Source organism: Dasypus novemcinctus, chromosome 8 (genome assembly GCF_030445035.2).
Source record: "Dasypus novemcinctus isolate mDasNov1 chromosome 8, mDasNov1.1.hap2, whole genome shotgun sequence".
Taxonomy (NCBI): Eukaryota; Metazoa; Chordata; class Mammalia; order Cingulata; family Dasypodidae; genus Dasypus; species Dasypus novemcinctus.
The window spans coordinates 90,889,102-90,914,467 of NC_080680.1; the positions used below are offsets into that span (position 1 = coordinate 90,889,102).

General features: G+C 41.8%; 1 protein-coding gene across 6 annotated transcripts in view; it reads right to left on the reverse strand.

Moving 5' to 3' along the window:
* Positions 1-25,366, reverse strand: part of MVB12B (multivesicular body subunit 12B) — a 207,714-nt gene that overhangs the window by 78,623 nt on the left and 103,725 nt on the right. For all 6 annotated transcript variants that reach the window (XM_058302360.2, XM_058302362.1, XM_058302361.1 and 3 more), the window contains one exon: positions 313-407. In XM_058302360.2, the coding sequence (XP_058158343.1) occupies positions 313-407 (95 nt within the window). The remainder of the gene's footprint in view (positions 1-312; positions 408-25,366) is intronic.

Here is a 25,366-nt window from a genome sequence, read left to right on the forward strand (position 1 = left end):
GAAACCTGCATGGAATCTGGCAGGTGAACAATGTGGTGACTGTTCTTTGGAAACCTTGCTTCAAGCTTGTGAAATCCACACATTGTTTTTCATCACTAGCCTTAAAATATGCTGAGTATTTGCCCTTCTCTACGTGCTGTGGTGACACAAAGGAAAGGGAAGTCCTGGTCCCTGCAAAGAGCAGGTACCTTGCATGAAAAAAAACGAGGGATAAGATAGCCAGATGCCATTGGAAGACAAGAAACCTCTAGATGGAGGTAGCACCCAGGATGTCGGTGAGGTCGCTGGCCACTAGCAGTGGCTCCCACATACCTGATATGGCATAGAGATTGGAGTGCTGGTACTCATAGTCAGTCCGAGTGCTGTTCCTGCCTCGGAAGGTAGCAGGGAGCGTTAGAGAGATGTGCCTGAGAAAGAGACAGAAGAGCAAAAAGGAGGTTACAGGGTGCATGGAGCATTCCCCAAGACTCAGAAGGCCATCAACAGTCAAGCGGCAGCAGAGAGCAGGAAAAGTGGGTGCTCCCGGCAAGTCTCCACCAGGCTCAAGTCCTCCCAAGGAATTCAAGAGTTTCCAGACATTAGCAACTCTTTTTTCCCCCCATACTGGGAGGGACATCCAAGAGGAAAAAAGGGTTTCCTAAGCCTTACAGCATGTCCGAAGTGCTCCAAGGAGGTGGGCAATTTAATCTAGATCTCTGCCCACTATGCAAAGTACACCAGTGGGACCAGCACCGAAGCTCTGAACACAGATTCAGTTTGTTCTGGAGTCTTGGTTTCATTATGCATCAAATGGCTTCCATACCTACCCTGCAGGGCTGCTGAGGATAATAGCACATGAAGCACTTTGTAAAATGAAGGTGTTGGGTATTATTATTACCATGTGAGTCCTGGAAACTAACGACCACCGTAAATCAGAATGGCACATTTCTCTGAATTTCTATGCCTCTGAGTTCCCTCTTAGCTGAGAGCACACAGTAGGTGCTCAGGAAAGCACTTTCCATTAATCAAATGCTGCCTTTTATGGTACAGGCACTGGTCATTAAATATCACAGTGAAAACCCAAAATAAGTATTTAATCAAAAGTAATAACTCTTTTGGCATGGCCATCAGCTGCTTTAGCTAATGTTGAAAAGATTAAAGTAATAAGAAAAATATTTAAAAGTCAACAAGTCTGATGTGGAGCATGGGGTTGGTTTGAAATAACTCAGTTGCCTAAGCTTTGGTCACAACAAGTCACTTCCAAAAGGGGAAGGGCTGGGGAAGTGGCAGGGAGGGGGAACATTAATTACAACAAGAAAGCTATTATTTATATGTTACTTTTTTCACATGCGTATGTGACCTTCTAGAATGATTCCTGTGTGCCGGGATCCTGGGAGGAAAGGTCCCCTAGGCAGGGGCTGTTCCCACAGTTGGGACTGAGTTGCAAGCAGCAGGAGCCTCCCAGGGACAAGGTGAGCCGCGAGAGCAGTAAAGGCACTTGGTTTGCCGCAAGGCAGAGTGAGCTTTAACGGTGAACACCTGTGCCATCGACCAGATGGGCTCTCGGGAGACCAGCAGGCATAGCTCAGGGAGGCCTGGGTCACTCAGCCCCTGGGGGCCTGTGGATGGACTTGCATCGAGCGTTCAGACCGCTGTTGACTAAGAATACCGAGATGAGCTCCCTCTAAGAGCTCGCAGGTTAGAGGGTATGCCCTGTAAGCACAGGAACGAATCACTGTGTGCTGTGACAGGGCTTTGAGAAGCATAAAACTGGGTGCTGGGTGAGCATGAGGAAAAGCAACAAGGTGCTCTGTTAAGGGGGGTGGGGCTTCTTACAATGTGACCTCAGAGGAAGACATAGGCACTAAGGGAGGAAAAGGGACTCGCCAGGGTGTCAGGGAAAGCCAACGCTTTGCTGTAGAGTCTGGGAGCATGTCAGAAATGAAGCTAGAAAGGCAGGCAGAGACCAGACTGGAAAGGACACCAAATGCCATGCTGAGAGGTTTGGGTTTTATGCCCTATGATGAAGGTTCCCAAACTCTGTCCATAGATGATGGGCTAGGTGAAGGCATGAGAGCCCCCTGTGATCTTGCTAACACTACAGATTCACATGCCCGAAATCTAATTTTAACAAGCTGGGTGATTCTGAAGATCGGCTGGGTGGCTGTGAGGGTGAGGAGCAGCTGCAGTGGGTTTTAAGTAGTTGATCAATGCCTCTGAGTCAATGAAGCTGTGCGCATAGAAGAATGATTTACGGACTGTGGTGGTGGCGAAGCAGAACTGCACTGAGGACAGGTGACCAGGCACTGGGGCATAGAGCAGGCATTCTTCTCTCGCTCCTCACAAGAGCTCTGCGAGGTAGGCCCAGAGTGGCTTCATGGTTTGGGAACCCAGTGCAAAATGAAAAAGCAGGGCCCTTGTTCAAATATTGCTAAGAATTTCAAGATGGCGACAGCAGAGCATTAAACCAAGCACGGGGCTCTTTTGAGCATGGGATCCTATGCAGCTGCACAGGTTGCACACCCCTCAAGCAGAAGCAACTATCACTGCACCCATGGTATTGACAAGGGAAATTCGAGGAGCTGGGGAGGAGCCGGGCTTCAGTGCTGCCAACTCCAAGAGTTCTAAGCCTTAGAAGTCCTAAAAAGGTGTCTCCAATCTAACCAAGGACACAAAATAGCTACTCCTGGGAAGGGGCATTCAGAAAGGCTCATGGGGGAGGTGGGCATTAGCAGAACTTTAGAAGACAGGATGGATGACAGAGAGGGCAGCCAGGACTCAGAGGAGGAGGGAAGCCCAGCTCCCCCACTGGGTGGTCAAATATCCACTGAGTACCTGGCATACAGCCACACGGATCTGAGCAGGGACTCAGCAGTGCAAGGCAGGTGGGGTCCCTGTTCTCGCAGAGCTCACTCTAGCAAGGGGAGCTTGAACACGTCCACAAAGCTATACACACACTTGCTTACATACGTGATGACGTGTAGACAGCAGGGGGACCAGAGCTATTGTGGGGGGTTGCTCCAAAAGGCCTCCCTGAGGAAAACACTGAGAAGTGTGGAGAAGTGAAGGATGGCCAAGAGTGAGGGTGGGTGCAGGGGTGGGAGTGCTCCGGCTCTGTGGTTGTCTCCTCAGCAGCAGGAGGTCTGGACAGCAGGAAGACCCAGAAGGAAGCCAAGTGGCCAAAGCCTAGAAAGCCGGAGGAGGGTGTGGTGTGGGCAGGCTGGAGAGGGTTGTGGGGGTCTTGCACAAGGTCTGACTTTATTTTGAATGATTTTTAAAACGTAGAGATAGGACAGGATCCAATTTACATTTTACAAACAGCCTACCTGTGGGAAAATAAGGAAATAAAACTGAGAACTTGTGGTGGATGAGCATGGGAGCATCAAATTATGATGATTATCATGAAGCTGTAAATAATTATTCTGCACCTACTGTATGCAGATCTTAACAATTTCTCTCAAAATGACCTGCTCCATGGAAAAGATGCAAACACTCTAAATGAATCTTTTTGGGAAGTAGGTGGGAAACGCCATGGCATGCAGGACTTACCAAGGAAGTATATGAATAACACAGAAATCAAGGTGACTGGTCTCTTAGCTGCTCTATCCAACATGGACTGCTCGGCCTTGAGCTCTCTTGCCTCTTGGAGTCATGGCATTTCTCCAGGCTCACACACCCTGCAACTCCCCTCACCCTTGGCCTGGCTCTCTTCCCTCCTGGAAGATGCTGCTTTCTGGCTTCTACCTTTCCTGTCTTATAAAAGTTGCTGCTTGCAAGGGTTTTGGTTTAGCTTTCTTCTCATTCCACACAATTCCTGGCAACTTAATCCATGTCCACATTCCCCATTTTAGCACTGGACCTCCACTAGCCTACCTCTCTACACTCATTTCTTGTCACTACTTACCTTTGCTTCCACCAGGAAGAGAGAATATCATGTAAATCTCTGAATATGCCTCTTTTTTTCATGCCTCAGCCTGAATCTTTATCAATGCTGCTCCCTCTTGCTAAAGTCTTTAAAGTAAAGTTCTTTACTTAATCTCTGAACTCATACTCAACCTTCAGGATCCCCCCAGGGCATCGCCTCTTTGGTAAAACCTTTCCTGGCCTTGTCCCAAGCTGGATTGGGTATCTGTCAGTTCACTCTCATCCCAGTTATCACAATATACTTTAATTATTTGATACAAGAATATCTCCCTAGTATGCTGTGACCTTCTCATAAGCAAGGCCAAATCTCACTAATTTTGTATCCCATTTTCCAGAACAGTTCCTGACAGAGTAGACAATTATTGAACATTTGTTGACCAAATCAAGCATTGAATTTAGTCTACACTAAAACCCCTGAATCCTTTTTTCAAAGGACCTGCTATTAGCCTCTATCATTTCATTTCGGCATACCTGTGCTTTCCCAATGAGACTCAGGGTGTCTCTGTATCATACAGGAATCCACATTGCAGATCTCAACTGTTTCTTTTATAAAGTAATCACACAGTAGAAATCTGTTGGATTGAAATCAAGTTACCAAAACTCCAAATAAAGTAGCTGATGCAAAAGTGGGTGGTGGTTGGCATTTGAAGAGCAGAAATTGGGAAAGGACCCCTGACTAACGAAACGTTTAGGGGAGACAGGCTTTCTATGCTGGAAGTAGTTTCTTTTGGATTTCTGCTTCTGGTGTTCCTGGACAAAGGAGGCAGGGGACATGCTAAGGAGGACAAAAGGCACATCAAGGCCTTCTGCTAATGGGAATGAACAGTCTGGGCCATGGGGAAAGATCACCTGCAGTTAAATCAGACAAAGAAGTCACCTACTGAAGGAGAAGTGGCCCAGGGGTGCTCTGGTGTCAGATTAGCCTGAAAGTGACAGACGGACGAGGAATGGCTCTGGAATCAGCTCAGTCTCAGAGCAAAATGAGATTCTAGTTCCACAGCACTTGGTGAGGGCCCACATGCCAGGCTGGGTTCATTCACACAAACTGCCCTGCCTAATCCTCTCATGTTTAGGTAGGAATAATTTTCCCCATTTAAGAGAATAGGAACTGAGGCTCAGAGAGGTAAAGCTGATAGAGAGAAAGCTATGAATTAGTGAAAAGGTTAGTGTCTGTGGCAAATGAAAGCTATTATTTTAAAGTTAACCTTGAGGGAAAACGGACTTGGCCCAGTGGTTAGGGCGTCCGTCTACCACATGGGAAGTCCGTGGTTCAAACCCCGGGCCTCCTTGACCCATGTGGAGCTGGCCCATGCGCAGTGCTGATGCGCGCAAGGAGTGCCCTGCCACGCAGGGGTGTCTCCCGTGTAGGGGAGCCCCACGCGCAAGGAGTGCCTCCGTGAGGAGAGCCGCCCAGCGCGAAAGAAAGTGCAGCCTGCCCAGGAATGGCGCCGCCCACACTTCCTGTGCCGCTGACGACAACAGAAGCGGACAAAGAAACAAGACGCAGCAAATAGACACAGAGAACAGACAACCGGGCGGGGGGGGGGGTGGGAATTAAATAAATAAATAAATCTTAAAAAAAAAATTAAAGTTAACCTTGATGTGTCATCTTGATTATGGCGTATAGAGTGAGTTACTCAGCCAGGAATGGAGAGTCCATTCTGAAGACCCTTAGATCAATGATGGCAGGATTCAAAATCTCTGCCACTTCCTGGCTCTGTGATTCTGGCAGGTTACTGTTCCTCTAATATTATATCAACTGGAAAAGCAACAGAGTAGTATGGTCCCACCATGTGCCCAGGGAAGCAGAGCAGTTGTAGTGGTTAAGAACACCAACTGTAAGTCTGTTGTTATCTGGTCAAATCCCAGTGCCACCACCTTTGACAAGGTGTGCTGCCTCCCAGAGGAAACCTCACTGCAGTGCAGGCAGAGCCGCGAGCAGAGGACCAGGCGTCCTGTGAGTACACACCAAGCCTCCTACTCCAATTCTTCCTACGCATTATTTTAGAGTCCTGCTCATCAAGGCCTCAGCGCAGGGCCCTTACAAAACCCACTGGTGCCTTCCCCATGCATTCAGAATGAAATCCAAACTGTCCCACGGTTGTGAGGCCCTGCAAGTCCTGGCGTCCCCCTCCTCTCTGGCCTCATCATGTACAGGCTCCCTGCACTCACCATCCTCCAACTTAACTGCTCACTGGCTCTGTTTTGTTCCTCCATGCCCTCATTCTCATTTCTGCCTTGAGGCTTTTAACTTTGTACATGCAGTTTCCTCGGCCAGAAACTCTCCACGCCTAACTCTCCAGAAGCTGGCTCTGTCTCCTTGTCACCTCAGACCACCTCCTCAGAGATATCTGCCTTCCCTGACCACCCATCTGAGGAAGCACCTGCCTCCAGTCACTCTCTCACAATACCCTGCTCTCCTCTAGGCAGAGCCCTTATCACTCTATAGAACTGTCTTATTTGTTTACACGTCACCAGAATATCACCTCCATTAGAGGTTTCCTCCCCATCATATCCCCAGTGCCTAGAACAGCGCCTAGGACAAAGTGGGCACTTAAAAATTATTAGGGAGAACCTTGTAAAATTACCTACTACACATTGAATGAATGAATCTGATTTGGACTTGTAATTGGAGATAATTTTGGGAAATTTCCAGGAAGGCTTCCCACTTCTCTCCTTCTCATGCCCAGAACTGGTTGTAACGATTTGGGAAATGTATTTCTAACACTTGGATACTTTTACATAAACAGTGAAAATACTCATCGTGGCTTTGCTTGTAAAGCCAAAAAATGGAATAAAATTAAATATCAAATAATAGGGACTGGTAAATAAATTATAGTACAATTGTCTAAAGAAATACTTTCTTGTCAATTAAAAATATTTTAGAAGACTACTTAATGGCCTGAGTCCATGCATTATGCTATGACCACCATGATATGATTATAGTATCTAATAAAAGTTATATAAAGTACTTTACTTTGTTTTTATATTTGGAGTTGCCAACACTTTTGGATTCTCTTCTATAACTTCAGCTCTAAAGCAATCACCTGACGAAATTAAAGGGATGTCCCAATCATGACACTGATCATTACTAGAAGTGGAAAAAAAGAAACCAGATGCTTTACTAGGCTATGGGCACCAGCCAGCATTTTTTTTTTTTAAATTTATTTATTTTTTATTGACTTTGTAATAATATTACATTAAAAATATATATGTGAGGTCCCATTCAACCCCACCCCCCCACCCCCCCCACCCCCAACAACACTCGTTCCCATCATCATGACACATCCATTGGATTTGGTAAGTACATCTTTGGGCACCTCTGCACCTCATAGACAATGGTCCACATCATGGCCCATACTCTCCTCCATTCCATCCAGTGGGCCCTGTGAGGATTTACAATGTCCGGTGATTACCTCTGAAGCACCATCCAGGGCAGCTCCATGTCCCAAAGATGCCTCCACCTCTCATCTCTTCCTGCCTTTCCCCATACCCATCGTCCACCATGTCCACTTTTCCCAATCCAATGCCACCTCTTCTATGTGGACATTGGATTGGTTGTGTCCATTGCACCTCTATGTCAAGAGGAGTCCAGCCAGCATTTTTGAAGCAACAAGCCACAAGCGGAGGTATAAGAATGAGTAGATGATCAACAGCATCAAAGAGAACAGAGATGTTCAAGAAAACAATGCAGACGCCTCTACGGGTAGCAGTTTCAGTGGAGGACTTTGGGGGGGCCACACAGTCACTCCTAGGCAGAACAGTATATTCTAGCTTTTTCAAAGTTCATAAAGATTGCCAGCAGAGGAAAAGCAGACAAAGACTCAGGAAACCGGGGGTGGGGATGAATGGGACCTCACATATATATTTTTAATGTAACATTATTACAAAGTCAATAAAAAAAAAATTAATTTAAAAAAAAAAAAAAAAAAGACTCAGGAAACCATCTCAGCTTAGGGTGCCACCTGGAGATGAAGACCTTCTGGTATCATTCCCATTAGGTCTTGGGCCTTTGAAAACAAGGACTGACCATTAGAGGCCAATAATTTTTGCCACTTGAATCAAATGATACATTATTATTCCAAAATCTGTTTGGGGTCTGGAGAAACCCAACTAGGACAGTCCCTAAATCCTAGATGAAGTTTACCAAACTTTCCTTCCCCTCCTCCTTTCCATAGAAGTACCAAGAGAAAGGACAACGCCTATGGAGGGGGGTCACATTACTCCTCGTGGAGGTGATGAGCAGTTCTCTAAGAAGGAACTGGCTAGTCTGGCAGCACTGCACATACTGCTGACAATGGCTCCAGCTAAAGAGATGCGGAGAGAAGTTTCATTCCCCCACTCCCCCCCAGGTTAGTCTTAGGCATCTTATTCAATTAACATGGCTACTAAGCTGAAGATAGCTCTGCATAAAAGCCCTTCAGCTATAGAATACATTTTATTATGTGACAACAGTTGCCAGCACGATTTATTTTCTTTGATGGGATTCTACTTTTCCTTGTTAATTTAAACCTGTATTTTCTAGTGCTGATTCCAAGTCTGTGTGAATTTTTAAAATGTTATCATTAATCTTCTGAACCCAGTGGCCACATATAATGAAGATGGCTCTGCCCATGCCTGCTGTCCCTTCATATCATCAAAGAGCAGCATCAAGAGGGTGCTGACTGCTAAGGCAGAGGTAGACTCATGATTAGAGACAGACATCGGTTTTCTCTCTCACCCCCTCTACACATATACGCATTTACAATAAAAACAAACTCCGTGGCATGAAATACAACTCCAATTTTTCTGAGGTTACAAGTTGTAGTTTAAAAAATCTTTTAAAAAGCACCTTCTGGGGCAGCAATTTTCAAAGTGTGGTCCAGGGACCTCTGGGAAGTCCCTGAGACTCTTTCACGGGATCTGCAAGGTTACCACTATTCTCATAATACTAAGATATCACTGGCCTTTTTCACTCTCATTCTCACATAAGCATGTGGGAGAATTTCCTAGGGATTATATGAGACGTGATAATGCCATCACTTTGATGTTTGCTTTGCTTGTGTATTCTTGTATTTTATATTTTTCTCAGTTTTAATTTCTAATACGGTAAATATAGATAGTCCACAGAAACAAAACTCTTTGTAGTCCTCAATAATTTTTAATAATATAAGAGTCTTGGGACCAGAAAGGTTGGAAACACATTCTAGGGCAATGTGTTAAATAGGACTGTGAAAAACACTGAGTTGTGAAGTTCACAGGATTGGACAAAGAATAAGAAAAGGAAAAATGTATTAGTCTCAACTATAGGTAGTAATTATTACTCTCAACTATATTTTTAGTTAGTAAGTAAAGAAAAAGGTGCATGTCAAAAAATTAGCAGGTAATAAACATCCATGAATGGAAAAAAGACAAAGGATGAAATTCATTTGGTCAGGCTAGGCAGCTATTTTTTAAAATTTAGTTCAGGAATAAAGTAATCTCAGACATTTTAAGGTTTTTGCTTTTACTTTTTATTCATTTATCTGAATCCACACAAGGGTAAATGGCAGAACTAAAAATTTATATTTGATCATAGATAAGTAAAAACTGATGAGAGCAGGAATAAAATTATAAAATGACCCAAGAGACTGAAAGAAATATTCTTTAGATGAAGAAAGGGAGAGGATAAAATTAGCAAGTCCACAAAGCTCAGGGTTTGATACTCTTTATTTATATAAATATCTTGATTTAAAAGGCATAGCATGATGGGAAACTATCACCTTCTTAGGTAACAACCTAGCACAGAGAAGCCAGGTACCTGGCTGTCCCACCTATGGACCAGTTCCTCATACAGCATCCACCACAAAGCTCCCCAGCAAGTCTTTGGATCTCTTTTCTTAACTGACAGATGCTGGAATACTTAGAGAATCCAAACACATTTGGGAGACAAAGTAAGGGAGAACCAGACAGATTATTTTAGATATACAAATAATATATTCCGAAAATAAGAGGAATGGCATTTGCTTATTCATTCTTTCCTTGCACTGTATAAAAAATCAGTAGTTGAAATATTTTAAAGGACTGAAAAAATTAAAACTTGGAGGGAAAATTACAGATGCTCTAAAATGAAACCAAGAGTATATGATTTACAGGGCCAGTAAGGGCCCCAGCAAGTCACGTATCACCAAGACTACAAAAAGAAAAGAAAAGGAAAGAAAAAACTAATAAGAGTAGGGAAAGGTAATAAAGATTCAGAAGATTATCTGCCAAACAATGAGCACCCAAGTAAGATGAGGGGAAGGGATGGATAATGCACACATCCTACCTTTTGACCAAAACCCTGTCGAGAAATATAATATCCATATGAGGGCTTATAAAAACATTGTACTGTTAGGTAAACAAGATAAAAAGAACTTTATCTGGAGGGGTCTGAAGAGATAACCTCTGAAAAATATTTACTGTTTCTATAGCCTACAATTTATGTGAAATGGCTGCCAGTATGAATTAGGATGTAGAAAAAGAAGAATATAGATATGGAAAAATTATCTGCACTAGAAACAAGGCAGAAAGTTTAAAACTTAAAAACGAAATCAGTAACATTGTGGATAAACCCCAAAAGATTTTCCAGAATGCAGAGAAAGAAAAAACACAAAGACGACAATGATGAGGAAAAATATGATAAATACACAGAACAAAGAACAACTAAATATTTTAGATGTAAGAAAAGAATCAGAACAATTAAAAGAGAAGTAGTGATCAAAAGCAAACGTCAGAGCTTTCCTGAATAAAAAAAGATCTATTTAAAGACACCAATAGGATCTCCAACATTCCAAGTAAAATCAATGAAGACACCCACAGCTAAATAAATCCTGATTTCGAGACTTACTAGAAAACTACAATAATCAAGAATTGTAGTATTGGCATAAAGACAGACACATAGATCACTGGAACTGAATAGAGAGTCCAGAAATAGACCAACACATACATGGTCAATTGATTTTCAACAAAGAGGCCAAGACAATTCAATGAGGAAAGAGTAATATTTCCAACAAATGGTGTTAGGAACAATTGGGTAGCCGCATGCAACAATAAAATAAACCTTAACACTTACCTCACACCACATACACAAAAATTAACTGGAATTGGATCAAGCTAAAACTATAAAACTTCTAGAAGAAAATATGAAAAACTTTGTGACCTTGGGTTTGGTAAAGATTTTAGAATAGTATAAACTATACAAGGAAAATAATCAATACATTGGACTTTATCAACATTTAAAACTCTTGTTATAAAAATGAGAAGGCAATATCCCATTAAAGAAGAGATAAAGATGATGAACACATGAAAAGATACTGAAAATCACTTATCATTAGAGAACTGCCAATTAAAAGTACAATTATATATGTCTACTACCCACTAGACTAAAGTAAACAGATTTACATAGCAAGTATTGGCGAGAAAGAACAACAACTGGGACTCTCATACACTATTGGTAGGGTTTAAAATGATAGAATCACTTTGGAAAACAGGTTGGTAATTTCTTAAATAGTTAAACATATACTTTGTCTTGGTTTTTTGGGCTGCTATGACAAAAACCACAAACTGGTTTTGGCTTAAACAACAGGATTTAGTGGCTAAAAGGTTTGCTTCCTCTCAGGGTTGGTGGAATTCTGGCTGGCCAGTGATCCTTGGGTTCCTTGACTTTGCTGTCACGTGGAGATGTCCTCTTCTTTCTCTTCTGGGTTCTGCTGACTTTTGGCTTTTGGCTCCTCCCTGTGGCTTTGTCTCTCTATGATGAATTTCTTCTGTTCATAAAGGATTCAGTAATGTGGCTTAAGGCCCAACCTCATTCATTTGGGCCACGTCTTAACTAAAATAACATCTTCAAGTAAATATGACCATATTTACAAATGGGTCATACCCACCAGAAGGCAGATCAAAAGACCAAGGGCATGTCTAAATTGGAGTAAATAATTTCAGTCTACCATACACCTACAATATAAACCACTGTACAATACATTCCTACTTCTAGGTATTTATCCAAGGGAAATTAAAATATAGATCCACACAAAGACTTCTAGGTATTTATTTACCCACGGGAAATTAAAATATAGATCCACACAAAGATTCATAACAGTTTTATTCGTAATAACTAAAAACTAGAATTTGCCCAAGTGTCTAAGAGATGAATGGATAAACTAATTGTTATATGTACATATGATAGGATGAATTATGCATCCCAATGAAAAACATGTTCTCAATCTTAACCCACATTCCATTTGTAAAAACGATCTTCAGAGGATGCTGTTTTTCGTCAGGTGTGGCTAACTAATTCAGGGTGGGTCTGGCCTGTATTTCTGGAGGTCGTGGAAAGAGAAGAAAAGGGAACTCAGGCATCCAGAGAGGTTCACGGGGAGGAGCCAGAAGTCAGTGGAAATGGAAAGAGCAGACACAAGGAGAGAGAGATTGTCATGTCTGAAGAGGCAGAGATCCCAGGGGGTGCCACCAGCTGGCACCACCAGAGTGCCATACACTTTAAGCAGAAAGCATTGCCTTGCTAAGGCCTTGATTTTGGACTTCCGGGACAGTACATTCCTGTCGTTGAGCCAATCCATTTTGTGGTGTCTGTCATGGCAGCCCAGCAAAAGAAGATCATATATGGACTACTCTTCAGCAAAAGAAAGGGATGAACTATTGATACACTTGACAGCATGGGTGCATCTCAAAGTAATCATTCTTAGAGAAAGAATCCGAAGAAAGAGTTCATACTGTATGATTCTATTCATATAAAATTCTAGAAAATAAAAACTAATCTAGAGTAACAAAAAGCAAACTAGTGGCTGCCTGTGTTTCCAGTGAGTGTTCAGGGGTGGTGGACTGAATTGAAGGGAGTCAGATTATAAAGAGGCATAAGGAAACTGGGGCATGATGAAAAATGTTCATTACCTTAAGTGTGGTGGTAGTTTCACAGGTGTATGCTGATATCAAAACTCATCAAAGGGCGTTACCCTACATTTGTGCAGTTTATTGTATGCCAATTATACCTCAATAAAACTGTTTAAAATGTTAAAAAAAGAGAAGAAAAGGCAAGCCACAGACAGGAAGAAAATATTTGCAAAAGATATATTCAATTTCTATTTAGGATATGTCCAGAACTCCTATGACTTAACAGAAGACAATCCAATAAAAAATGGCCAAAATATTTGAACAATTTACCAGTGAAACTCTATATTATAAATAGCAAATCAGTACATGAAAAGATGGTCAAAATCATTAGTCATTAGAGAAGTGCAAACTAAAATCATAAAGAGATACCACTACACATCTTCTAGAATGGTAAAAATTAAACAGACTGATCACAGAAGTGTTGGCAAGCCTGTGAAATAACTAGAACTTTTATACAACACTAGTGGAAATTTAAAATGGTACAACCACTTCAGAAAATAGTTTGTAGATTCTTAAAAACCTAAATATACATCTACCGTACAAACTAACCATTATACTTCTAAATTTTTACTCAAGAGAAATGAGAGCATATGTCTACACAAAGATTTGTACACAAATGTACTTTGTAGCTTTACTTGTAAGAGTAAAAAACTGAAAACCACCAAAATGCCCATTAACCAGGTAACTGGATAAACAAATTGTGGTATATCCACACAGTAGAATATTATTCAGCTGTTAAAAGGAACAAACTATTGATACACACAAGAATGGATAAATCTCAAAATAACTATGCTACTGAGTAAAACAATTAAGATGGAAAACAGTACATATGGTGATTCCACTTACATAAAATTCTATAAAATGTAAACTAATCTCTAAGGATAGAAAACAAACCAGTGATTGCCTGGCAAGGGAGGGATGTATTACAAAGAAGCACAAACATTTTTTGTGGTGGGATGGGGTGGATATATTCATGATCTTAGTTTTGATGTGGTATCACAAGTATGTACATATGTCAAACCTCATCAACTCACATACTTTAATGTGCAGTTAACTGTATGTCAATTATACTTTGGTGAAAACAAAAACTTTCCTGATTTAAAAAATAAAAAACCTAAATATAGACACAAACAGTGTTCAGAGAATTCCAGGAAAAAGCAATGAAAAGAGATAAACAGCTAGATAAATTCTGGCAAGTACTGACAGTGACTTTAGACTTCCTCTGTTATACTAAATGCCTGAAGACAATGGACCACTGATTTTTGAAGGAGCAAAAAAGGTTGTGGTTCAGGAGTCTTTTACTCCTTTAAGTTGTCTTTTAGTTGTGAAAGCAATAAAAAAGTCCCTTTCTCTAAAAGAAATGCATTAAAACATTCTCCAGATGATTCAAAATTAAGACTCAAGAATGGGGAGGTAATGGGACAAAAGGACCATGACTTATTTTCCCCTTTATAAATCTAGCCTGTGGAAAATAACTTGAAATGTGGGAAAGGACATGTTTTCGCAGGCCTTACTCTGTGTAGGGGTTACCGCATAGCCCTTCACACCCATTAGCTCATTTAACTCCTACTCTGAGCCTACAAGTGGGTGCTGATATCATTCCTGTTGGACAGAAGTACCTTTGAATATTCAGCAACTTGCCTGAGGGGACACAGCTTGGATTTGAATCCTGATCTGGCAAATTACAAAATGCAAGTTTTTTTAATCATTATGCTCTACTCAAAGACTGGAAATAGAATTTTTAAATCTCTGATTCAGAATATTAGGTAAACATGAAATGATGTTTACAGGGCTTTTGGGGGGAGGGACATGAGGAATGCTTATGATATGATGCTGAGTTCAGAATGCAGAACTGCGTGCAGAGTATGATCTGAGCTGCACAAAGCAGAGACAGGTAACTGGGTCCTGCAGCAGTGTTTGTAGCAGCGACAAATTGGGAAAAGGCTTCATGGCCATCATAAGAGGAGTGTTGTGGAATGTTCATATAATTCTACTCTAGGATACAGGTAGAACGAATGCACCAGGCATTTTTATTTCAACAAGGCCCAATCTTGAAGTCATGGCTGTTGAGTGAAAAAAAAAAAGCAAGGTGCAGAATGGCACATATGTAAAAAAACAAACAAGACTCTACATTTCTATATTTCTATGTATACACACACATACAAGTGCAAAAACGCAAAAAGGGATCAAGAAGGAAATACCGACTCATAGCAGTGATGGATGGTCCTGGGCTGGGGTAAGGACTGGGATTTGGGACAGTGCTCATGGTGTTGAACAAAAACCGCTGAGGTAAGAGTGTGGATTTCACCCCTTGTGTTTTCATATACTTTTATATGCTAATTTTTTCAATGAGAAACTATCTTTCTTTCTATCAGAAAAAAAAAAGATGCAAAAACCAGGGGGAAAATTATTCTCAAAGTTGTTGGAAGAGTTAGTATATGAAAACACCTGGCACTCTATTTGATGCTAAAAAGAACCTCTTGTTATCTACATAATATTGGCTGGTGGACAAGGACCAAAGGAAACGTGCAAAGGAAAGTTAAAGGAGTTTGGGAGATGGGGAGGCGAAAAGAACATGCAAAAGCAACAATAATTGAGTTAGGGTGGTAAGGGGGAGAATGGGATAGAGCAAATGGCTAAATGAAATTCCATTTCATTCCTGCAAAATACCATTGGGAAGAAGTCAGCTGTGACGCACAGCTTCTGTGCCAGGTGTAAGGCCGTGCTTAATGAATGCCATTTAATGAAGAAAAAGGTTCTTATAAAACACCTGGCACAAGCAGGGTGAGGGAGTCACAGGGAAGGGGACCTCTGCTGCACCTGCTGGCATTTTAATAAGCACCTTCTAGAGCATCCGCTCTCCAAGGCTGGTCAACAGTGTCAGAAAGAGGTCCCTGACCATTGCCCACACCCGCTGACAGTTTAGGGAAGCTTATTTCTAAAGGACCATATGCTCAGGTATTGGCTCATCCTAAAGGTAATTAAAATGAATCATTTTCAGCTGGAAGGGCCTGACTAGTACTTGCACCCTCCTCAGTGACTTTATAGTTGGGATTCCTGATCCAGTCCCCTGGGCTTCCCAACTGTGCTTCTGAGTTACTATTAAGATCTGTGAAGACCTGTAATTTTTTCTTGCAACTTGGTTCCACTAAAACAGAGAGTCAGTTTTTTAATGCCTCTACGCCCTAAAATATTTTTAGGTGTGGTTATTTTTCTTTTTCGCATTGATTTTGAAGCCAACCTCAGAAAGAAATCACTACGTGCCAAATTTACTACCATTTCTGACAGTCTGATGAGACCCTTTTTGTTTTGTTTTGTATTTGACACCAGAAAAGACCAGTGAGGTTTCATAAAATCTAAAATGGATGTTTCTTCTACAATGATATTATTCACTCTCTCTTAAACTCTGTATTCCCAGACCTGAAAACTTAATTCTAAATACACCAATGAACACGACCCCATCCAAGGGGAGCTAGACTGTGGTATCAACAAGCAGACGGGGCTGCCGTAATTAGTATGTTGTGACTGACTTCACGAATTTTTAACTGAATTCCCACTGTATGCCAAATACTGTGGTTGGCACTGAGATAAATATAAAAAACAAAATGAGACTCACACCTTCCCCTTTAGGAATTTTTCAACAAGTAAACTGAAATACATACATAAATCCCCTATATTACAAAGTAGAAAGCTCTACATATCGTAAGATATACAAATAAAGGATCATAAGGTTGTATGCTTCAATTTTAAAACAATGGGATAAAAACACAAAGAAACAAAAAGTTGCTGAGAGCCTATCACACACTAGGCACGGTGCTAGACACTGTGACATAAGGAGGGATGTGGCAGCCATGATGCCACCTGCAAAGAGGAAGGGGTGTAGCAGGGGACAAAAGACCCAAGCAATGAAACAGTAATTCAAGACTCAAGACAGTGAAACAAAAGATGTCACAATGCAAGATGCAGGCAATGAAAACTCTGACAGTTATAGAAAGGTGAGTGAGATGTTTCGGACTCAGATGGTCAGATGTGGCCTGGTGGAGGAGGCAGGTGCTGAAGGCTGTGTCCCTACAATTCTCTATGACAATAGCAGTTACCACTTACTGAATGCTTATGTTATTCATGCTTTACTTTTATCTCTAATCTTCACAGCCCAGCAAGATATGTATCATTCTACAGATGGGGGAAAGAAGGTGCAGAGAGGTTAAGGAACTTGCCCAAGATCACTTAGCTAAAGGAATTGGCTGAGCTAGGATTTGAGTTTATGCTCTTTCCACCACGCCATGCTGCTTTACGAAGACAATGCAAAGCACATTGTAAGTATAAAGGGGCAGACCTGCTCATTTTCCACTCAAGCAATCTATTTACCATGATCAATATAACTTCACCCTACCAACCTGACTCCATAATGAATTTCTCTTATGAGTAATATACACACACACCAACCAAATCACTCTGTGTTAGACATGGGGGTAAAAAAGCTACCACTGGAAGACTAAGGAAATCACACTTCCCCAGTTCCTAAATGCATAGCTTTAAAGTATGTGCAGTGCTACAGCATATGGCAAATCAATTACTAGTTTAAATCTTAAAACAAAAACATGGCAAGTACAGTACAGAAATAATCAGGAACAAGGGTTCGGTTTAGATTACAGTGGGCCACTAGAGTTTTGAATACAATTAATCATCATTCCAGGCAATGGGAAGCCATATTGACACTTATTTCTAATTTGAATATTTAATTAGGGTGAAGTTCTTCATCAAATTATCGCAGAACTGGGAGAAAGCCTGTAAGACTTGCACAATTACTACCTTAACCCCTTACCAGCTGTTCACCTGTGAACACAGTGTTTCTTGTCCCAGCTCTGTGGGGGAGGAAGCTTGTGCCCACAATCTTTCTGTAAGAACTCTGAGGGAAGTGTTGGCGATTGAAATTACAAATGCGGCAGAAAGGAGCCAAACAGTGTCAAGAGAAAGGACTAACAGAATGAACTGCTTGTGCTCAAACCAAATTCTGAAATGAACCCTGGGCACAGATAGAAACCCAACGTGTATGAGCGCCACTGTGTCAGACACCACACTCTCATGCTTCCTCGTTTAATTCGTAGAACTATCCTGCAAAGAAAGTATTCTTAGCCCCACTTTACAGAAGAGGAAACTGAGGCTCAAAGGAGTAATATAACTTGCTCAAGGTCACACTACTAGTTACTCATCAAACACACACATATACTCATAAAATAACAACAAAGAAAACACTTAAAACCAACAAAAATGTATTAAAAGCTATATATTTTGGAGATATTATGCATTATACAAATAAGTTGGGGGCGGTGGGGAGCAACCAAAACCCAGGGGTCCTCAACCAGCATTCTGACATTTATCTCTGGGATTCAAAATACACCTTTGAGTTCCCCAAAATGGTAAGTTACAATGATGTCAGGGCCTATCTGCCCATGAGAACAGGGCAAGGTGAGGGCAGCAAAGCTCAAGGAAGCAGCCAACTTGAGACAGGGTATGACACTGCAGAACACTACCAGTGTCCAAAGGAGGGGACAGTCAGTAACAGGACAAGAAAACGTGAATTTGTTTTTCTTCTTTCAAAATGGCAAAGGCTCAATAATAGCATTTATAACTACATACCAGTTTAGACAAGAAGTATATTTCCTTAAAGTGCTCTTTCACTACATGAAAAGACTTCTATTGACTTTTTATATGCACCATGTGATTCTATATGATCAAAGTAACAAAGTTTTCTCGGGGAACCTTCCCCAAAACCTCCACGACAGGAACAAAGGCTGACTTCACACACTGTTCTTAGGTCTAGAAATTCTTCTGCTTCCAGAGTCCACTGAGATGCAAAGCATGAGGGACATCCTGATAGATGCAGATTAGCAATTTTCTCTTAAAAGCCTGAGATGGGTTCAGCTACCCTCTTGTGAAAATCACCAAAGCTCCACTTGTGACGGCCACGCTTAGTGAGGAGCTGATTACTGGCCAGGGGGACAAAGCGGCCCCCCTCGGCACAGCCTCTCCCCGCCACGGCCCCAGGCCGGCGCCCTGCCTAGGCTGGGCAGGCAGCAGGAGACCCAGAATCCATCAGCCCTGTTCCGAGCTTGCTCATTGCAGGAGCAAATGGCGTCGGGAACTTTGAAACTTTCCTTTGTATATTACATTAATCCATATAAGAAAATCTCTTTTAATGAGGAGTGATGTAGTTACAAACTCTCCAGAGCCATAATTAGAGCAAACTAATTGAAGTTGTGTTTTGACACACTTTCCAAATTCACGGGTGCCGGATGACATATTCACAACACTGCTGCCGCACAACCATGGCGACGGCAAAATCATTAGGCTAATAACACTTATTTGCATTCTTATCATGCCGGCAGCTCTCCCTTAAATACTGTTTCTACTATTGCTCCTTTACTCTAAGTTTCCACTGAAAGATATTAACAGTAATTATTAGTACTTTAGTGGAATTTTAATGCTAAAGAAAAACAACGTGCATTAACATACATGAATGCCAATTCTTTCTCTTAACCACCGTCGGAAGGTTTGGGGGTTCTTCCTCTGCTCCCACCCCACAACTCAAGAGTGAGGAGACATGATTTCAGCTTCATTTAGAACCACCACTCAGAGTCCACACCCAGAGGGATCTGAAGTCAGGATGTCTGAGCTATTCTTTTTCAAATGTTTGATGAGAAAATTCTTTTTTTTTGAAGTATATTAAAATGAAATTGTTAAGGAGAAATTTTTTCCAAGCTGCTAAAAAATTGTTGTAACAATTTACAACACGGTCTTTGGTAATAACACTAATGAATTCCAGGAGGATTTGCTTTAACCACTCACTGTCGCCACCCTCTCTGTGATTAAAGACAGACATCGAATAATGCGAAAGTGAAAAAGGCAAGCAGGGATGGGGGCAGTCTTGATCTGTCAATATGCAGGGAGTGTTTGCCACCAACAAGGCCGATTTTTTGGATGCTTAACTCAGACACACACACACACAGAGGAAGATTCGACAGTTCTAAATAATGGTTATTAATGACTACCTCCTCTAAAGTGACAAATTACTTCTGAAATTTAGAAATGAATAGGTATGAAAAGGGAACGGAAGATGACAGGAAATGCCAGCAAGCACAGGGGGTTCCCAGCTTGCTCTGCTGGGGGGAAGGGCAAGGCCCTGGGAAACAATTAGGGTCAGCGTCCCTCCTCCTGCCAGGCAGGTAGTCCTTCCACAGGGGTGGGTGTTGACCAAAGGCAATCTTCCCCCAGGTGACTCCCAGCAGTTTGAGTTGGTGACAAAGTATGCATCCTGGAAGTATAAATTCTTCAGGTCTCCTCTTGGAGTGAAAAATGTAGACGGTTCAGTGCACTGAAATGAGAAGCTCTGCCTCTCCCCGACACGGGCAGCATCAACGAGTCACCTCGGGCCTAGAGGGTCACTCATAATCTGAGCTTCTATGAATATCTTAGAATCAGGCAAAAGAACCACATTATTTAACACTCATAACTCAAGAAAAAATGAGGGCAAAATATGGTATGGTCTTAACTAAAAATGCCTACTTGTGCTGAATTTCAAACGATTCAAATGTTCTTTTCAGGATGGATGTCTAATCTCAACTTAGGAAGTTTTGAGTGAAGAAAATGCTTCCTTAGAAAAATGCCAAAATATGCTTTAAAGCTTGGGAATTTTTAGTTTCTTAAGTTACAATCCTTATACCAATCTGACATTTTTCAAGTCACTGATTACTTAAAAAAAAAAAAAAGGAAACTTTCATAGCTACAGCAATGCTCCAAATCATGGCATTTATTCATTGCATTTAAGTTTTATTACATTTGAACCCTGCAATGCCAAAACACCTACCTCCCATATAAAAAAAAATGAAGTAAAAAGCAAAGTCTGGGACCTAGGGCACCACACTTCCATTCCAGATGATCTAGTCTAATCTTATAAACTGAAATATTTAAAGAGTCTCTAAACCTCACTGACCTTACTTTTAAAAACAAGGAACATATGGCCACTGCTAGCTTTTCATCTTCTTCCAGCCTACTAAAATATCTGCTTTTCCAAAATCCAAGAGAAGCAGGGCTGCCAACTCAAATTCATAAAAGCTCTGTGCGTGAGAGCCAGGGAAGAGAATGAAGGGCCCTGGGCTGAAAAATTACAAACCCCCTTACAAAGAGCCCAAGGCAACATTCTTTTCCTTCTTGCCCAATCAATCTCAAAAGCTGAGGAAAACAATTTGTTTAGCAAAATAAAGCAATGACTAATAAGGAGGTGAAGTGCGGGTGACAGTGTGGATTAGTTTATGGCTATAGTTGGTCCCACACAAGGCCACGCCTGCTGGCTGCAGGAAACACTGAGGTCCAGTCCTCAAATTTAGGAAGCCCAAAGGCTCCTGAAGGCAGGCAGGACGTGATGGTTAAGACTTGGGCTCAGATCTTGGCCCCTTTAAATCCTAACTCTCTGCCCTCGGATAAGTCACAGTCTCTCCAAGATTCGATTTTCTCTTTTCTTAAAATGAGGACACTATTATTCACCTCACAGCTTGGTTATAAAGATTAGAACAATATATCCATAGTGTGTTTACATAACGCCTGGCACAAGAGCTCAAAAAATGTAGCTGAAATAATGACAATGATAATTGTATTTATTCTAATAATATTAATGATTATTAGTATTCAGCTGGAAACAAAACAGCTGCTCCTCAAGAAGGATATTCAAGTTGAGTTCTATCCTACCCATGTGTAAAAACCATACCAAATAAACTCAAAAGGTCTTTAAAAAGTTATTGCAAGCAAAGGATTTTATTAAATATCCAAATTAATAACTGAAACCCTGCCTGGAAATAGAAAAGCAGAGAGAGGGCTGTAGTAAAATCCCAGGAAATATCTCTGATTTAACTCCCATTTTTACTTTGGCGATTAGATTTACACTGAAAGACCCAGGTGAAATATTCCATAGAGCTACCTCCAAATAGACTGTCAGCTTCCACTCTGATAAAAGGTAAAATATCCTCCTTTAAATGGTCTGGTTCACAAAACCGACCCTAAAGTGAACTGATAAATCTGTTCTGACACACGGAAAACTATTTTCATAATCCTGAAAAAGGCCTTTCACCAAAGCCCGGAGCTTAAACCAACTGCACAAAGAGCCCTCATACACTTGAGAATCGGGCATAGTAGAAAATAATTTCACATTTATAACCCTGCTTTTCGGAACAAAAAACCCACACATATAACCATCATAACCACCGAGAAAATAAGACACTCACAAAGTCACAAAAATCACAAAGATAAACACATTTACAAGCAGCAAATACCTTGTCAAAATCTGATGTGTGAGAGTGAAAGCAAAGAAGGCCAGCTCAGAGGTGGAAGCTGTATTGACTAATAGTCAATTCTTAAATAGAAGCTCTGACTTCCCAAGAAGCCATATTAAAAATTAATACCAAAAAGTGTATTGCTCAGCCTAAACTCATCATTCATATCTAACAATACCAAACTGCATTCTAATGAAATTTCGCCTTCAAAATTACTCTGACACAAGAACTAAGTTTCATACTGTTACAAAAGCAGTCACAGATCCGTTCAAAAGCATTTTGAAGATATTCAAACAACCTTCCTCTGTAGGTCTCTTTCACACCACTCTCATAATCACCAGAATAAATCACCCGGCTTATAGCCCTGCTTCATCGCAGGCTTTGAAGCCATCCGGGCAGGTCTGGGAAGCTAGGACCCTCTCTGGTATGGCCTCCACATGTTGTCCTCAGTCATCATCTACAACACAAGTGGCCTGGACTCCAGCCAACGTTTTTGGTCCCCTAAAAGAGTGTGAATGCAGACTGTTCAGGCGGCTGCTGACCAGAAAGAAGAGCCTCTGGAAAATAATGAGCTCCCCCCTCTTCCCACACCCAATCCACACATGCAGCTGCTGGTCAGGAGTTTGCTTTCAGGAGGGGGAGAAGCTGCATGTGAGAACACCTGGGACACCTGGGTGAACGTACCCCAACCACAAGCCTCTTGAGGTACATGCTCAGCTCCCAGACAAAATGTTTCCCAATCAGAGATCATAAGGCCAAGTGCATCAGAGCACAAGGACAGTCTGCAAGCTAAGGTAGCTCGGCCAGCATCCAAACTTAGAGGTTCAAATGACACACTCAGCAAGCAGTTTCTGAGTGGCTAGTAGGGAGCAGTTAAAAGCAAGGGCTCTGGAATCAGACTGCTTGGGTTCAAATCCTAGTTCTCACACCTACTAGCTGTGTGACCTTGGGCAAGTAATTTAACCTCCTTGAGTTCAGTTTCCTCATCTTAAAACGGGATGATAATAGTACCTGACCCACAGAGCTATTATTAGGATTAAATGAGTTATTAGTTGTGAAGCACTGGACAGTGCTTGGTATCTAGTAAATGTAAGTCGTGGATAGATGGATGGATGGATGGATAGTCAGAGGAATAAATGTATAATATATAATGCCTGATCCTATGCAAATAAACCAGCTCACTTTATACATTCAATAAATATTTTCTGAGTGCCCGCCATGTGCCAGACACCTGGAATTCATTGGTCTCTGCCATCTTGGGGCCACGTATTTTTCACAGAAACTTAATGTGAATATCAAATGAGATGACACAGTTGAAAATACTTGCTAAATTTCAATGCACAGTACAACAGTATTATCATCATTGTTATTCCTGTGTGACTTGCCTTTTCTGAAGCTCCAAAGGAAGAAAAGGAAACACGAGACTTCCTGTCATCAGTACACTAGTAAATCTAGTCAGTGAGACCAAACATAAATATATGTGGCAATAACAAGGAAATATGAAATGCCAAATTATACAGGGCAGGTAACTGGCGGTGAGCAAGAGGGAAAGGGAATGTTGGCCAGGCTTTCTAGAGGAGGTGGGGGCTACAACAGGACTGAAGGGTGGACAGGTCCATTGCTAAGCATCTTGGAATCCAGCCTAACTCTTTAGAGCAAAGGGGTTGGCACGAGGTGAAGTACACAGCAATGGCAAAAGGACAGATGCTATTGGAATGAAGAGGACATGCTCAGGAGCCATGAGGAGGCTTGCCTAATTGAGCAGGGAGCAAGATGAAGGTTCCAGACTGAGGAAAGACGTGCATGACTGACAAATCCAGCAGAAGGGAAGGCAAACTAGGACTTTGAAGTTACACATAAAGAATGTAAATGCAGCTTATTAAATTACCTGAGTCCCAGGAAGTCTAACCTCTAAGCTAGCTTTGATTTAGTGTTCAGGTCCTACTCCTCTTGCAAGTTCGTCTCTGAGATGCCCTCTGGCTTTTGGTACTTTCGATTGGAGTGGATGGCAGGTACCACTTGCAGAATGGGGACAATTCAAATGCACAGTGCTAAGGCTTGTCGATGCACACTGCTTCCTGTGCAAAGGAGCCCGCATTGTAGCCTTCATCTTTAGAAGAGTGTCACATCGATGAAAGCTATGAAAACGTGCATCCTGTCTCCAGAGTTAGACAAAAATATGAGTGGTTTTAGTGTGAAGGAAAAGGAACCTACTTATTCCAAGGAAAGCCACACCTACAGTTATGTGTGGACCCAACCTGCAGAGGTACCATGGCTGCTGAGGCCAGCTTGGCAAGACCCAAGCTCCTCTAAGGGAAGCAGGGCAGGGTACCTCCCGGCCAATCGACTCTCAAGCCCAAACTGCATCTTGCCACTCTGGAAGTTGAATTCAAAATCCACATCACAATTTGTTTTTACTAGAAAAAATGACAACAACAAAAAACAACAGAAAAGGAATAAGGAGAATCAGCTTTTGTCCTTGCCTTCTGATCTATGACATGGGACATCAATTCTTCTCATAAGTGATGAACCCTATATTAAACTGCAGCTTCCAACTCTTAAAATATAATTCCCTCCAGTCCTCTGGACTTCCCTGATACACTGCCTTATTCGTTGTTCTGTGGGTGCCAGTGCTGGGCTTCTCTTAACAATCACTGAAAGGAAACTACTGGGTCTTCTTAGAGGCAAATGGATGGCAAACACCTCAGTGGGAAAAGGAAAACTCAACCGCCCTGATCTGTGCAATTCTGGGCTTCTCATTCAAGTCCTGCAGCAACAGGGCAGGTGATGGATGTAATCTGTGTTACAAAGACCATTTTATAATTGAAAAGTGACAGAAGGCAGTCTGAGGATATTAGGCTGCCAGCACAGACAACAGATCTCTAGTGGGTGACTTAAGGCTCCACCCCTGTTCCTGACTTATTTTGAGTTGATCAAGCAGAAGCAGGGCTGATCCTCACAGTGGTCAGCAGGTAGGGTCAGGGAGGTCTGGATGGGGCATAGCACTCACAGGCTTTTGACAGTGGCTGTGATGGGGAAGAGCTTGGGCATGCACAGTCTGAATTCTAGATCCCTACAGCATGATTTCTCTCTCCTTTAGGAAGAGCTATTAACCTTTTAGATGACAGCCCTGGGATCAGAGTGACAGAACGATTTTTGAGGTCAGCAAGGATCTATGTTCTCAAAACCTGACATCGACAAGCAAAAGTTGTGACTGAATCCCGGTGTCC